We start from the raw sequence: 16,410 nt of genomic DNA on the forward strand, positions 1-16,410 counted from the left end.
CCCGGTGTCTAGTGATGTCAGAACTACATACTGTAAAGTTTCTTTTCCTTTCGTCCTTGTCTAAACCTTGCCCAAGGCCTGCACTAATGGTCACACACACACACACACACACACACAGACACACATCCTATCAGGCTGACTTCTGTGTGTCTGCGTCTCCTCATCTCAAATCAGAGAGTTGAGCTCTACGTGGCAGGTGCTGGTCGACCCTGAGCTAGCTGCCAGAGCCAGGTCGGGTCATGCACATGTAAGCACAGGTGGGCCAGATGATGGATGAATAAGCTAAAAGTCTCCACAGCCCTGCCTGTCTCCACTCTCTTCATGTTTCTCTTCCATTGACACGCATAATCTCGCAGACTTTGATGTGTATTTCCAACAATCACAATGACAAAACACATAAACCACATGAGACATTCTTTAATCTGGAGGCTAGACAAGACACTACAGTCGTAAAGGAATATTTTAAGCCAGACAATTGTTTTAAGGGTTTCAGACATCAGCAATGTTCTTGTAACTATATCTTGTTTTTGTCTGTTTCCTAATTATTTATTTTTATGGTTTGTGAAGCTCACTGATAAAAAACAAGACAAATAAGACAGATTCCTTGTGTCAATGCAAGAGACACTGGAAAAGGGAGAGCCCTAGATCAGTCTGATTTATATAAGAATTGATTACTGCTGTTATTACTTCGAGGTGCATCTGGGGATGGTTGAGCAATCGAGAAGTATCGAGCTGAAAGCTTTGAAGGAGATGGATTATTGAAAGGGCGCTTAGCTTAGCATTTGGGCTCGCATGCTCAGTCTGTTTGCCAATGCCTTGGCAAGACCAATGGCCACATTTGTTTTGACTAGGCTAGGTCATGAAACTCCACACTTCCAACTTACTCTCGGTCTCTCCCAGCACATTCCTACTCTTCGTCGTTACCTGCATCCTGCAGATTGCTGGACGTAAAGCTCTCACCTTCCAGTCTGATCCCCCCCCGCCCCCCCCCCCCCCCCCCACACTCCCTTGTTCAGCTTTATTCCCAAGCTTACTTGTTCTCACCCCAGAAGTATGGATGAAAACAAGTTCCTTGGTGGACTAGCCTGCTGGCAGCATTCAAATTTCCTCTTGTATCAGAAACATTACTCCAACATGTTTGTCTCTGATTGGGGAACTTGTTCAGCTCACAGCTTCTTTCAATACAACTCTGAGCAAAAAAATTCAGAGAATCATTTGCCCGACATGTTCTACAACATGGAGTCTCTTGTTAGCCCTAGAAAATAGGAATATATCACTTTGACAGTTATCTGGAGAAAGTTAAGTTCCACTTAATAAATCTAGATTTGAATCATATCCCACCTTCACTCACTTAGTCCTGATAGCCCTACTGTAATTTGAAAATATTCTACATGCATAATGTTATTGGCCGTACATTTGGGCACATACTTTGAAGGATTGTCCAGTCTTTCAAAGCATGAGCAGGTGATGAGCATTTTAGTTTAGGTTCTTTCCCTCTTTACTTACTTTTTCCATTTCCCACTCTTCTCACATTTGTTTGTTCTTGTCAGCAAGCAGAACCCCAAGCTTGGATATAACTAATTAAATGTCAGGCCAAAAGCTTTTGCCACCCATAGGTTAGTTTGGGACTTTTGGTCTTGGAAAGAACAGACTGCTCCCTTCAGTGTTTTGAATACAGCATGATGAGGTCATATCATATATTTGGTCTCTCATGTTTTTTTTTTATCAGTGAGGGTCAACTGCAGTCCTTCGCTCTAGAAACTTAATTTTATTCAATCAAACTTAATTAAGTACACATGATATTGTGTCATATTTCGTGTGCTTTATTTTCATTTGAATGTACAGTTTGTAGTAGTTGCAGTCATATTTTTATGAAATATTGAGAGATGGGTTATTTAAGGGTAATTAATGCTGAATAAATCACTAGTAACTAATTAAAGCCACAGTGACAAAAGCCATGCTTCTTTTCTTTGACTCCCCTTGCCCTCATCTACACTTTGTAGTACATTTCTTTCTCACTACTCTACTACCTGTCCATCTTTCCCATCCAGGTTATGGTCCAGGAGCCGGTGGTCTAGGAGCCGGTGGTCGTGGAGCTGGAGGCCTGGGAGCTGGAGGCTATGGAGGAGGTGAGAGCGTACCCAACATTTAGTTGACAGAAGTGTAGAACATTATATTCTCTCTATAAAAACATACATTTGAATCCTCACTCACCTTTGCTGCTTTGTTTCATTTAGGTGGTTATGGTGGTTATGGTGGTTATGGTGGATATGGTGGCGGCACAGGGGGCTTTTTCCCAGGAGCTGGACAGAAGGCTGCTAAAAGAGGTACAGCAGAGGGCAGAACATGTCTTGATAGAAATGTAACAGCATCCTGTAAAGGCAGTGATGGCACAAGTTAATTGGTGCCACGAGTTGAATGATTGGTAAATTGATTGGTTGATATTCTATATCAAACCCATAATGGCATCCTTTTCCTTCCAAAGATAAGTGTCAGATGGGACAACTTAAGGGCCCTCATGAGCTCTGATTTGACACCCAGTGTGACATTTATGAAGAAGTACTGCATTTAGCGTCACCCACTCTATGGCAGTCCCCTGGTGTGCTTGTACCTGGTGGAATGCACTTCTCTTACGTCCTTTGCTACTTTGAGTGTATTTATAAATTCACAGATGGAAAGATGTAGCCGTACAAGGTGTCATATGTCAAAAACTATGATTTTGAAGATATCAATTACACTAGAACATTGTAGAAATCAGACATTTGATTGATTCTTCTTATTTTTAACTGTGTAAAATTGATGTGTGTATCAATATTTACTTTAAATTTCAAACCCTGCATCTTTTGTTTATGGATGCTACCATTGGACACACAACAACAACAAATAAAGACTCACTTTTTTTATTGACTTAAAAAATCAAGCATTCCTTCAAACCCTGTGCAGGAGGCTCAACGAATATGATGGAAACTGGGGGTCATCAAACATGATAATGTAATATTAGTTGTTGGAATGAGACACTGATCCTGTACCACTTGTAATGAGTTTTTTGTTTTTGTTTATGGCTGCCGAGATATAATGTGGCTTTCCACTCAGTTTCAACCTTTCAGTAAAAATGCCTTAGACTCCAGGGACCCAAGTTTGGTTCTCATGTTTCTTGTGTAGAGGTGGAATGGAAATAATATGCTGTTTAGAATGAACTTTTAGGAAATATTATCTCTTCCTAATGTTACGATAATGTTTTGTGTGGTTTATTCAGCACTTTAAGGTTCAAATTGGGGAATAAGTTATCAGTGTAGGTCACATCCACATCAACTGGCTATGGTGGTCATCTACACAGCTGCCTGGTTTAGGAGGTAATCACCTGGAAAAATATTCAGTTTGGTTCGTGCTTGCTTCAAGCATTGTCCCACATTAAAAGTAGTTGCTGAGACATGAACATAATAAAGCACAATAATTAGTTTCCTTGGGGATTAGTCTCTAAATCTTTTATATTGACGAATACCACTGAAACTCTGGTTGTCGTAATCACAGCTGCAGGAGGCCCTCTGCTACCACATGGAGGTAAGCTGATTCTTGGCCTGATGACAGACTACTGAACAAACTTGACCTGAGTTCACATGTGTGAATGTTGATAGATCTGCATGCTTTCCTGTTATGAGAAAGCCAAAATGAATGTTTTGCATTAATGGTAACTCGGCATGAAAGACACTGTTTGGCAAACACATGTACATTTTTATGGTGTACCTGAAAACCTTTGAACTTCAGCAGAGCACAGCGTGACCTCAAAGTCTGTGGCGTACAAGGTGATAACGGGGACGTTGGGGTGTATTGGGTTCAATATATTAAAAAAAAGAAATGCTTGTGATGCTAATTTCTCTCTTACTATACGACTGAAATACATGCGTTTACAAAAGAAATAAAGTCTGTGCCGTGTATGTGCACATCATTTACTTGAAATTAGGCAGGCTGATTAAGCAGGGCCTCTGCAGGGCCCGATCATGGCCAAGACTGTACTATGGCAAAGAGCCTACTCTAAAGTATTAGTTGGCAATGACAAAACTGCGGTTTCTTGAAATCAGTGTGTGCTAATTTCATGACACTCTAAATACCAATTAATTCTATGAAAGAGCACAGATAAGACAAAACATTCCCTCACCAAATCTCCCAGGACACATACTTAAAGGCAGTGCGCAACGTCTGTCCGGCTAAGTACAGGGAGTTTAAGATAAAAAAAAATGTGTTTAAACAAACAAACCAATGTGTTTTATCCTGCTGCCAAACTCCCTTACAAGTGAAGCTGACGGCTCATTTCCTCCATGAGGGGATAGCCAAAGAAATGAGGCATTTGATTAGGCAAGGCAAATGCCATGCATGCTGGCTGCCTCTCCTGATTAGATTAAAACTCAGCCATGTTGCTTTTGATTATGGGGTGATGACAGACGTATATAGAGCCAGATTAGCTGCTCTCAATACCAACGGTCAGTCTAAGAATCGGACTACCTGCTGAAGAGTTCAAGCCTGGCACACACCACACACCTGCTCATTACTGCTTTTCAGCATCACAGGGCCCTCTAGCGGCCATGAGATGTTCAACTATAGAATACTTGTGTTGTAAGGTTTTCATCACTCTGATGTTCAATGACTATGACCTCAAACCTAAAATTGTAGATTTATATTCTGTTTTTTTGTCTGGGCACTTAATTGTCAAACAGGGACTGGAGGCACTGGGCTTGGGACGGGATTAGGTCCTGGAGGCGCTGGAACTGGAGCCGCTGTGCCCGCTGGAGGCAAGACACACACAATACATCATTCCTTTTATGTCAGTTTGTCATACTGTGATTTCGGCCTCCCAAGGACTTAAAACACTGCTCCCATTACCTTTAACATTTCCACTTTATGATTTAGGAATACTACCAACATCTCATACCACAAATTGGCTCTTCGTCAGGTATATGACTCAGACGAAGAGCCACCTTGGGCTCCAAACGTATTACTTTTCCTAATGTAATAAAGAAAAAAAAAATTAAAGAAAGTGGTTAACTGTGTTGAGAGTTCTTGGGTCGCAGGAATCATAGTTACAGTTGTTTGGACTTAGCACCATGCAAGAAAGATGTTTTTTATCACTGTATATGTTTCATGTGTTTTTTTTTCAGTGCCTGTTATTCCTCAGACAGGCCTCCCAGGAGGAGGTGGTGCTGGTGCTGGAAAGAAAGCTGCCAAAGTGCCAGGTTTTGTAGACTCAACAATAAACTCAAAAGGCTGAAGACAGACAGGATGCAGTTCACTAGGCAGCAGAGCCACATCAAATTTATTTTTCCTTTGCATGTGCAATTATTTTAGTACAATTATCATTGCACTTCAAATACAACATAGTTTATTTGATGTGCTTTACAGAGCAAGGATACATGAAGGAACAGAATAAACGTTGGATTTATTGATACATACACTAGCCTGTGAGATGTAATGTCTACATTCTTATTTGTTGTTATAGGTTTTGCTTAACTTTGACTCTGCTGTGCTAGTAAGAGGCTATGGAAAAATTAGCTCATTTTAAAAATCCAACTTCCAATATTATGATCTCTCTTCCAAAGAGGATTTCACTGATAAAAAATATGATATAAACAGCAAAAAAAAGATTACAGACAACAGATGTTGTCAGATGCCAGCAGCACCCGCCTGGCTTTGCTGCATCCTGTCTGGCTCTTTTTGTTGTAGTGTTTCATGTCATTTTCCTTTTAAAAATTAATTAAAAACAGATTTCTGCTGCACATCAATGCCAGATCCCTCGCACATTTTTATTGTGGACGCAGAAGTGAAGTACTGTCCTCTCATTTGCTTTGGCAGGTGTGGGTGTGCCTGGACTTTACCAAGGTGGACTGGTGCCAGGACAAGGTTTGTCTTATTCATAGATTAATCTCAGGCATTATTTCTCACTATGTGTCATGTGTTTCAACATTGGACTGCGCAATGCTTTCACAAACAAGGACTGCGCAGGGATTTAATGAGGCTTTTCTTGTGGGGGTTTGGGGGTTGCCTATGGCTCCTTCAGGGTTTGGTGGACGTGGAGTTCTGCCTGGGGTTGCCACAGGAACTGACCTAAATTCCAAGTCAAGTAAGATTACATTTTTTAATCATGATTCATTCTGAATTTCTTTAATCGCCATTGAGGCTAAAAATCCTGAGTGTGAGTTCTGGCTGGCCGGCCATTCTTTCGGTGTCTAATTGGATTATGTGATTTATTTTATGCAGTTGGAGGGGGAGGACAAGGGGGTCAAGGACCAGGTAACTTTATTTGTGATTATTGCTGTATTACAAACACATATATATATATTTGTATTGTTGTCAGTGTTATTGGTATTAGCTGATTAGGATTTAAATTGATTTATTTTGTCACAGGAGGCCGCGGGTACGGTGGGCAGATGCAGCCCGGTGTGTTCCATGGATATCCCCTCAAATCACCCAAATTACAAGGTGTGGTCTGGATCTATAACTGTGTTGCTCAGAAGTTGAACTCTTCAGTTCATATAATGATGATGATGGTGATTTATCCAGCATACAGACAGTCTTACTCGCCCTATGGAAACCTCTATGGGTACCGCCCTGAGGTTTTCTATGCTGGGTTTATCACTGGTTGATTCCAAAGAGAGGACTTTGTCTTAAGGGACCCTGGAAACTCTTTTTTTCATTTAGTTCCGGATGTCAACTTTCTGATGCCTCCAAAAGCCGAACTTAGCCTCCATTACCTGCTTTGTAGAGATTCCAACAGCAATGCTACTGTGCTTCTAGTCCCGCAGTGGATGAGCCAATTCACGCTGCTACTAAACTTTGCTAAAATATAGTAAGCTCGCCAACTCACACATGTCCATAAAGCAGCTGTAAAATCCCATCACTGAAAGGATGACAGGTCTACAAAACTGAATTCATTTGAAAAGATCTATTCTATTATTACGATTTTTTTCTTACGCTACTCTAATTTTTACGATTGTCCTCATAATCACAACTGTATGATCACTGAAATGGTGGTCTTGCTTTTAACATATTACAGGTTATTATCTGGCATTTCTGCCTATATTTGATGGTTAAGAGGAGATGATGATGGTAGAGACAGAAAGAGACAGTGGCCAGACATTTGACCACAGTCTTTAGCCACACTGAAACATGAGGTGTTCAGTGTACATGTGATGTGTTTAAATGGCTTTCATTCTTTTTTTATTTCGACATCTAGAGAATCTGGTATATTTTACATTTGTATATGAGAATTACTATCCAAACATGGCTTGCCGATTTTTGCCGTGTGCTTATATAGGTCATATAGAGTCAACAGTATTAAATTGAGACTGTTTCATAACCTGTTACACAGTCCTTGTATTGACTTTAACCCTTTGTTGCATATGATCATGTGTGTATGCACTGAATCATTCTGGCTCAACATTCTCTCAAATGCTGTTTTCTTTCTCTTCAGGTGGCTACGGAGCAAAACCTGGAGGTGGCAAACTGCCTTTTGGTAAAAATACATTTCAGAAATGTTCTGCAAAAACTTTGGAATATCTGTTGCATCAGCTCAATGATCAATGATGCCTCACATTACAATGTTTCAGGTTACGGCTTTGGAAATGTTGGCGCTGGACTCCCGGGAGGAATAGGTGGCCCTGAGTCAAGGCCTGGATATCCTATTGGAACTGGTGTGTGTTTTTACGAGTGTATTGTTAATTGATATGGAGTAGAAAGGTAGAATAGACCAAATAATACGTAATATCACTTTTTCTTTCTGCAGGAGTGGGACCCGGGGGCATCTCACCCGCTCAGGCTAAAGCTGCCAAATATGGTAGCTTACCACATTCATTACCAAAACAATGTTTTTTTATCAAGAACAACATAATACAAGTTGTGTAAGTTCTGTATCAGTACAGAATATATGTGTATGTAGAGTGTGTGCTCTCTGCTCCAGGTTTGGGTGCTGTTGGAGGTGTTGGAGGTGTTGGAGGTGTTGGAGGTGGTGGAGGTGGTGGAGGTGTTGCCGGCACCGGTGGACTGTATCCATGGCAGGTGCCAGGAGGTATGATGTCGAGCAAAAGACATAAAAAACTAAACTAAGTCGATAGCCATGTTAGCATCCTCATGGCTAAATAGTTTATTCCACACCAGAAATAGAATTGTTGGATGTTAGAAAATATAAAGACATAGTCTTTTTGGAAGAACAATATGGTCAGATGTGGCTTTCATTATTTTTTTATTTAGACTATTTGAACATGTCTTGCCGATTTTTGGGGACTGTGTGGTAGAGGCAAAACAATGAATGAATAACACAAGTCATACGTGATTAACTTTGAGGATCCACAATAAATAAATAAAAAATGAACTACAGTACATGGCTTGAATCTTAACTTTTACTGGGACTTACTAACCTCTGCAGTGGTTTAATATAATCTTTTCTTTGTGCAGGAGTGGGGCCTGGGGCCATCTCACCTGCTCAGGCTAAAGCTGCCAAATACGGTAGACTACCACATTCATCACCAAGACAAGTTGCGTAACATCAGTACAGAACATTCTAGTATCTTCAAGTGTGTGCTCTCTGCTGCAGGTTTGGGTGCTGTTGGAGGTGTTGGAGGTGTTGGAGGTGGTAGAGGTGGTGGAGGCGTTGGAGGTGTTGCCGGCACTGGTGGTCTGTATCCAGGGCAGTTGCCAGGAGGTATGATGTCGAGCAAAAGACATAAAAAACTAAACTAAAAGTCTAAAGTCATGTTAACCCCCTCATGACTAAATAGTTTATTCTGCACAAGAAATAGAATTGTAGGATGGTGGAAAATAAAAAGACATAGTAGCCAATCTTTTTTTTAAAAGGATGGAACATTCCATTATTTTCTTATTTAGAATACCTCAACATGTTTTGTTGATAGGTTATTTTCGGGGGATTGTGTGATAGAGGCAAAACAAGCAAATACGGTAGACTACCACATTCATTACCAAGACAGGTTGCGTAACATCAGTACAGAACATTCTAGTATCTTCATAGAGTGTGTGCTCTGTGCTGCAGGTTTGGGTGCTGTTGGAGGTGGTAGAGGTGGTGGAGGCGTTGGAGGTGTTGGAGGTGTTGCCGGCACTGGTGGTCTGTATCCAGGGCAGTTGCCAGGAGGTATGATGTCGAGCAAAAGACATAAAAAACTAAACTAAACGTCTAAAGTCATGTTAACCCCCTCATGGCTAAATAGTTTATTCTACACCAGAAATAGAATTGTTGGATGGTGGAAAATAAAAAGACATAGTCTTTTTGGAAGAACAATACGGTCAGATGTGGCTTCCATTATTTTTTTATTTAGACCATCTCAACATGTCTTGCCCTTTGGGGACTGTGTGGTAGATGCAAAAAAGCTGCACAAGTTAAGCAGCACTGTAGACAGAAGAGACATTTTTTGGTGCAGGACAACCATGATAAAATTAACAAATGAATAACACAAGTCATACGTGATAAACTTTAGGGGTCCACAAGAAAGAAAGAATAAAATCCAAACAACTAAGCTGTTACCAAACTAACTGAAAATGAACAATTATTCTGTACCAATGAACTATATAACTTAAATCTTAACTTTTACTGGGACTTACTAACCTCTGCAGTGGTTTAATATAATCTTTTCTTTGTGCAGGAGTGGGGTCTGGGGCCATCTCACCTGCTCAGGCTAAAGCTGCCAAATACGGTAGACTACCACATTCATTACCAAGACAAGTTGCGTAAAATCAGTACAGAACATTCTAGTATCTTCATAGAGTGTGTGCTCTGTGCTGCAGGTTTGGGTGCTGTTGGAGGCGTTGGAGGTGGTGGAGGTGTTGCCGGCACTGGTGGTCTGTATCCAGGGCAGTTGCCAGGAGGTATGATGTCGAGCAAAAGACATAAAAAACTAAACTAAAAGTCTTTAGCCATGTTAACCCCCTCATGGCTAAATAGTTTATTCCACACCAGAAATAGAATTGTTGGATGTTATAAAATATAAAGACATACTCTTTTTGGAAGAACAATATGGTCAGATGTGGCTTTCATTATTTTTTTATTTAGACTATCTGAACATGTCTTGCCGATTTTTGGGGACTGTGTGGTAGAGGCAAAACAATGAATGAATAACACAAGTCATACGTGATCAACTTTGAGGATCCACAATAAATAAATAAAAAATGAACTACAGTACATGGCTTGAATCTTAACTTTTACTGGGACTTACTAACCTCTGCAGTGGTTTAATATAATCTTTTCTTTGTGCAGGAGTGGGGCCTGGAGCCATCTCACCTGCTCAGGCTAAAGCTGCCAAATACGGTAGACTACCACATTCATCACCAAGACAAGTTGCGTAACATCAGTACAGAAGATATTAGTATCTTCATAGAGTGTGTGCTCTGTGCTGCAGGTTTGGGTGCTGTTGGAGGTGTTGGAGGTGTTGGAGGTGGTAGAGGTGGTGGAGGCGTTGGAGGCGTTGGAGGTGTTGGAGGTGTTGCCGGCACTGGTGGTCTGTATCCAGGGCAGTTGCCAGGAGGTATGATGTCGAGCAAAAGACATAAAAAACTAAACTAAAAGTCTGAAGTCATGTTAACCCCCTCATGGCTAAATAGTTTATTCTGCACAATAAATAGAATTGTTGGATGGTGGAAAATAAAAATACATAGTAGGCAATCTTTTTGGAAGAACAATGGCCACATTTGACTGTGGTCAAATGTCCATTCCATTATTTTCTTATTTAGAATACCTCAACATGTTTTGTCGATAGGTTCTTTTCGGGGGATTGTGTGATAGAGGCAAAACAAGCCGCACAAGTTAAGCAGCACTGTTGATGAATGATCCTGTTTAAATGTCATCTATAGACTTTATGGTGCAGGACAACTATGATACAGTTAACAAATTAATGAATAACACAATTAATACGTGATAAACTTTAGGGGTGCACAAGAAATACATAAAAAAATGCAAACAATTAAGCTGTTACCAAACTAACTGAAAATGAATAACTCTTCTGTACCAATGAACTACATGGCTTGAATCTTAACTTGTACTTACTAACCTCTGTAATGGTTTAATATAATTTATTCTTTGTGCAGGAGTGGGGTCTGGGGCCATCTCACCTGCTCAGGCTAAAGCTGCCAAATATGGTAGACTCATTAAGACAAGTTGCGTAACATCAGTACAGAACATTCTAGTATCTTCATAAAGTGTGTGCTCTCTGCTGCAGGTTTGGGTGCTGTTGGAGGTGTTGGAGGTGTTGGAGGTGTTGGAGGTGGTGGAGGTGTTGCCGGCACTGGTGGTCTGTATCCATGGCAGGTGCCAGGAGGTATGTCGAGCAAAAGACATAAACAACTGAACTAAAAGTCTAAAGCCATGTTGACAGCCTCATGATTGAAAAGTTCATGTACTTTAGTTGTAAAAATATTATCATTTGCTTCCCTATGTTTACATATTTTACAGCTGGATATGGAGCTGGGTCCAAGGCTGCTAAATATGGTGAGAACTTTCATGTTTTTGTATCATTGAAGTTTATTTAAAATCATCTTTTTTTCATCTTTATCTTTTTTTTATTGTTGGGGAAAATCTAAATGACTAATTATAAGGTGTGCTTACAAAGTCTGGTGTCGTTATGTGTCCTCGATGTGTGAACTTCCTCTGACATTAAGCGCTACAGCTGTTTAGTCTATCCGAAAGAACACTCAGCACTGCTTGTAATGGTAAATAAAGTTGTAGACGGCGTCAATACTTCATGGCGTCTTCCGATGATAAAAGTGACCTTTGTACCTTTGAATTGTTAAAGTGTCCCGATACTTAGAATATGCTGAATGAAGGCAATTTGTGTGTGTTATGCTTTCGTGACGTAGATAGCCTGTGACACTATTGTTTACTTGGTATAAATATCCGAGGCTCACAGTCAGACCTCTGAGCAGCCTTGATCCATGTATACTGTATGTGAATCAACTCTGTCTCCTTCTTGCAAGAATAAATGGCCTATTGTTTAATGATTTTCCATCGGTCTTGCGTGAATTTTTCTAACATTTATTTACTCATCCTGTAGCTGAAAGGTACTTAATATTACATTGAGTTTAGTAAAAAGCTCTCTCTCTCTCTCTCTCTCTCTCTCTCTCTGTCCTGGAGGAGTACCAGGAGGAGTACCAGGAGGAGTACCAGGAGGAGTACCAGGAGGAGTACCAGGAAGAGTACCAGGAGGGGTACCTGGGGGGGTACCAGGAGGAGTTCCGGGAGGTGCACCAGTGTTTGGTGGATATTCACCAGCAGCCAAAGCCGCTAAATATGGTACGGTGTATAAATGGCATGATCATATGCCCCCTTTTTTTTACTTAACATCTTAAAATGTTGTTATGTGGGCCATAAAAGTTGTACTTGTGTCTTCACAATTGCAAAAATCTGTGTACACTAGATGGAGTAAGTATTAGCTATAATTGTGTTTTGTCTTGGCCTCCCTTTCCCATATGCATTGAAGGACAAGGAGGGAGAGGAGGACAGTTAGGGAGTGGAGGACTCGGAGGAGGTGGAGGATATTCTGCTGCTGCCAAAGCTGCTAAATATGGAAAGCAACTTTTTTTGTCAACTAAAGATAAAATCCAATTATGATCAGGAACAAAAATGATTTTGTCTTGCTTTACTCGAGTCTTTCTTGCAAAAGAGATCCTAATCTCAATAACATTACCAGATGTATCAAAGGTTATACCTGTACTATGTATACTACGTAGATGGAATATTATTTTTGACTGCAAAAAAGATGATGAAACCTGATTTCAGTTGCACTCAAAGACTGTAACTGGACACGGTCAGCCTTCACCGAGAACAGATGGCTGACTTTGTGAACTCATCAAATGTTTATGTTGAAATGTGAACTGAAAACTAAAGTTTTTATGGTGGTTTATTGTTCTGAAAGTATACAGCCTACAGTAACACAACCACACTAGGTTTCTCACTGTACTCACAAAAGCGTCTTCTTATTTGGTCTATTTTAAGTTTTTGGCAGCAAACTCATTTCAGTTGATTATATTTAACCATGCAGCTTGCTGTACATAAAAAGGCTCATTAGATAAACTTGTTTTCCACAGGAGTAGGGGGAGTTGGAGGAACAGGAGGCCTGGGAGGCACAGGAGGATTTAGAGGAACAGGTGGACTTGGAGGCACAGGAGGATTTGGAGGAACAGGTGGACTTGGAGGCACAGGAGGATTTGGAGGAACAGGAGGATACTCAGCTGCTGCCAAAGCTGCTAAATATGGTAATTATAAAATTACTATTATCAAATCTCCAAACTTGTCATGTGTTTCCTTTGGGTGTATACAGATTCATGGTATTTAGCGATGTGTGATTCAGATCATACCAAGGTCAGGTGGTAAGCCAAGACTCTGAGGGGCTGAGATCACAAGCAATAGTCTGGCTGTCGTGTGTGTTTTTTTACATCTTTGATATTTCTACCTTTGAAACGCCCAGCAGCTCCACGGTCCTGGCAATGCTCAAACCTGGCCCTGTACCTGCCATTACAACTTAAATACAGCCTGATTAACAACACTTTCAGATGCAAAGCCAGAGAGAAACAAGTGATGTTGCATACATCTGCTTGTGAAGTATGCGCAGGAAAAGAGGGAGGCTCACTTTGGCTGCTGTGATCTGCCCTTGATTCTTAATTGCGCTTGATTGTTCTGAATACAATCAATTGTATTGCCAGCAAACGCACTCCAAATGTTGCTATATTAAGACATGCCAATGTTTTACATGGAAAAATGTCTTACACAGGAGCAGGGGGACTAGGAGGCGCAGGGCGACTAGGAGCAACAGGAGGACTGGGAGGAGCAGGAGGACTGGGAGGAGCAGGAGGACTGGGAGGTGGAGGATACTCTGCTGCTGCCAAAGCTGCTAAATATGGTAACTGGAATTCAATCTCTGTAAAAAAATACATATATTACAGACCAAAACCATAGCATTTTAAGTGAGTGTGCATGATTACATGATTATTTGTTTTCCATTAAAGGTCCAGGTGGTGCAGGGGTAGTTCCAAGTGGTGGTGCAGGTGGAGGAGGAGTTCCTGGAAGATTCCCCTTTTTACCAGGATATGGTGTGGCATGACTTATTTCTCTCATGCAGTGCTGATCTACTCACTATTACATAAATCCAATGTTACGATCACGAGTTTTGGAATATTGCGCCCATAAATGCAAAATACTGAAGATTTAATTTGGTTTGCTAAAATGGTAATGACAGCAGCTTACAAAAGAATTCTGTCATTTGTAATCTTTCATTCATAACAGTGTACGAGAGATTAGTTCTTTATTCAATCCCAAACAGGAGTCCCAGGAGCAGGCCTAGGAGGAGGCGGAGTTCCAGGGGGAGCAGGGCAGGTACTTCCTGGTGGTGGCGGCTATGGTGGTAAGTCATCAAATTGAAAAATCGGAGTAGACAAAAAGGTTTTGTGCAGTGAGAGTGTGTCTACTGCTTTGCTTTAGGGCAATTTGATCAAATTAATTCTCAGTCACAAACATAATGTTGCCTCCCGGCAGGTTATGGAGCTGGTGCTGGAGTCAAACCCCCAAAGTATGGTAAGATTTCTTCTGTTAGTAGTTTTTGTGATTATTTTTTGACTAATTTAAATAATTATCTGAGTCAGCTTATGGCTTTCCGGACCTTACCTTAGACCATTTGTTGCATGTGTAAATATAGTATTTTGTTAAAGGTGCAGGATTTGGACGAGCAAGAGTACCTGGTGTAGTAGTATGAGTAGGAGGAAACCACAGCAGAAATAAGCATACAGTCATATAAATACAACACACACATATTTTTTATTTAGAAATGTATTCTGGGTACAGTACAATACTTGCTGTAACTTATACTACTTATTATAAGACTTTAAGTGTTAACTAATGATGGAATCTACTTAACTCCCCTTCAATAGGAGTTTCAGGAGGAGCTGGAGCAGGGTTAGGAACCGGAGGAGCAGGAGTAGGTCCGGGTTTTGTACCAGGACAAGGTGGACAATATTCTGCTGCCGCAAAAGCTGCTAAATACGGTAGGTGAAAAGAGCACAAAAAGACATAGTCAGAAATGAACTCATTCTGGTCGGAAGGTTAATCTTTTCAAACTGAATTAGGGGTTTCAGGAGGAGCTGGACCAGGATTTGGAACAGGAGGACTGGGAGGGACAGGAGGAGCAGGAGTAGGTCCTGGATTTGTCCCAGGAATAGGAGGTGGACAATACTCTGCTGCCGCAAAAGCTGCTAAATACGGTACAATAAATAGGCACACATTCAGAGACATTCAATAGTGTATGAACTAATTCTGATAAGGAAAGATTTTCAATGACTTAAAATCTACTTATTTACTTATTTTATCTTATCCTCCTTGTTCTTAGATTTCAATAATTAAACTAATCATGTAACCTGCTCCATCTCACTTGATTAGGAGTTTCAGGAGGAGCTGGAGCAGGGTTAGGAACCGGAGGAGCAGGAGTAGGTCCTGGTTTTGTACCAGGACAAGGTGGACAATATTCTGCTGCCGCAAAAGCTGCTAAATACGGTATAATAAATAAGCACACAAATATCACACATTCAGAAATGCATAAGTTGATTCTGAGTCTCTCTTACTTTATCATATCCTACGTAGATTGTATTCATTGGTGCATAAACTACACATTGCATACTCACTTTATTGTGTATAAACTGATTATAATAGGTAAGACACAATTGGTGTGTATTGTACAACTCCTTTAACTTGCTTTATTTTCCTTAATTAGGTGTTGCAGGAGGAGCTGGAGCAGGGTTAGGAGCAGGAGGACTGGGAGGTACTGGAGGAGTTGCACCGGGAGGAGCTGGGGCTGGAGGTATATGTGCAGTGTGTATGGAAAGACAGTAGAAGTACTATGATTTGTCATCATACAAAGTGACAACATTTCAAGATAAAGATATTGATGGGGGTATGTTTTCATGCAGGATATCCAGGCGGTGTGAAACCACCAAAATATGGTGAGAACCTGGTAATCATTCAGTCATCTTATGCAAATGAAAAAGTAATATTTTCTAAATCACCTGCTGACAATGTGCATCCAACGTAAGTAAGGTAGCCCGTACCTGATTTCCTCAGTTATGTCCACCAGCTCTTCCTGGGGGATCATGAGGTTTTCCTGGGCCAGATGGGATATGTAGTGTATTCGGGTTCTGCCTTGTGGTTTCCCACCAAATTGGATGTGTCTGGATCACCTCCACAGGCAGGGGTCCAGGAGGCATTCTTATCAGATGTCAGACCTCGTCTAATGGTGAACCCAGTCCCCCCTCGATCCATGCAAAGGAAACTTATCTTGAGCGCCTGGGTCTGCGATCTCATTCTATTGGTCATTAGCCAAAGCCCAGTCGCAATTTCATAACGGTTTTGTAATCGCTCCAAGTCAGAACCTCACCTGA

The 16,410-nt window shown here is 40.9% G+C and overlaps 1 protein-coding gene across 1 annotated transcript in view; it reads left to right on the forward strand.

The window, feature by feature from the left end:
- Window positions 1-16,410, forward strand: part of elna (elastin a) — a 49,994-nt gene that overhangs the window by 20,717 nt on the left and 12,867 nt on the right. The window contains exons 6-38 of the mRNA XM_079166472.1: window positions 2,052-2,129; window positions 2,238-2,327; window positions 4,713-4,787; window positions 5,154-5,228; window positions 5,845-5,892; window positions 6,050-6,112; window positions 6,250-6,282; window positions 6,397-6,471; window positions 7,463-7,504; window positions 7,599-7,682; window positions 7,775-7,825; window positions 7,949-8,056; window positions 8,443-8,493; window positions 8,582-8,689; window positions 9,035-9,133; window positions 9,642-9,692; window positions 9,784-9,864; window positions 10,253-10,303; window positions 10,395-10,520; window positions 11,080-11,130; window positions 11,211-11,309; window positions 11,444-11,479; window positions 12,122-12,280; window positions 13,075-13,242; window positions 13,758-13,886; window positions 13,993-14,076; window positions 14,307-14,387; window positions 14,519-14,557; window positions 14,911-15,024; window positions 15,106-15,240; window positions 15,416-15,529; window positions 15,747-15,833; window positions 15,943-15,975. Of these exons, the coding sequence (XP_079022598.1) occupies window positions 2,052-2,129; window positions 2,238-2,327; window positions 4,713-4,787; window positions 5,154-5,228; window positions 5,845-5,892; window positions 6,050-6,112; window positions 6,250-6,282; window positions 6,397-6,471; window positions 7,463-7,504; window positions 7,599-7,682; window positions 7,775-7,825; window positions 7,949-8,056; window positions 8,443-8,493; window positions 8,582-8,689; window positions 9,035-9,133; window positions 9,642-9,692; window positions 9,784-9,864; window positions 10,253-10,303; window positions 10,395-10,520; window positions 11,080-11,130; window positions 11,211-11,309; window positions 11,444-11,479; window positions 12,122-12,280; window positions 13,075-13,242; window positions 13,758-13,886; window positions 13,993-14,076; window positions 14,307-14,387; window positions 14,519-14,557; window positions 14,911-15,024; window positions 15,106-15,240; window positions 15,416-15,529; window positions 15,747-15,833; window positions 15,943-15,975 (2,718 nt within the window). The remainder of the gene's footprint in view (window positions 1-2,051; window positions 2,130-2,237; window positions 2,328-4,712; window positions 4,788-5,153; window positions 5,229-5,844; window positions 5,893-6,049; window positions 6,113-6,249; window positions 6,283-6,396; window positions 6,472-7,462; window positions 7,505-7,598; window positions 7,683-7,774; window positions 7,826-7,948; window positions 8,057-8,442; window positions 8,494-8,581; window positions 8,690-9,034; window positions 9,134-9,641; window positions 9,693-9,783; window positions 9,865-10,252; window positions 10,304-10,394; window positions 10,521-11,079; window positions 11,131-11,210; window positions 11,310-11,443; window positions 11,480-12,121; window positions 12,281-13,074; window positions 13,243-13,757; window positions 13,887-13,992; window positions 14,077-14,306; window positions 14,388-14,518; window positions 14,558-14,910; window positions 15,025-15,105; window positions 15,241-15,415; window positions 15,530-15,746; window positions 15,834-15,942; window positions 15,976-16,410) is intronic.

This window comes from Pholis gunnellus (assembly GCF_910591455.1).
Source record: "Pholis gunnellus genome assembly, chromosome: 9".
Taxonomy (NCBI): domain Eukaryota; kingdom Metazoa; phylum Chordata; class Actinopteri; order Perciformes; family Pholidae; genus Pholis; species Pholis gunnellus.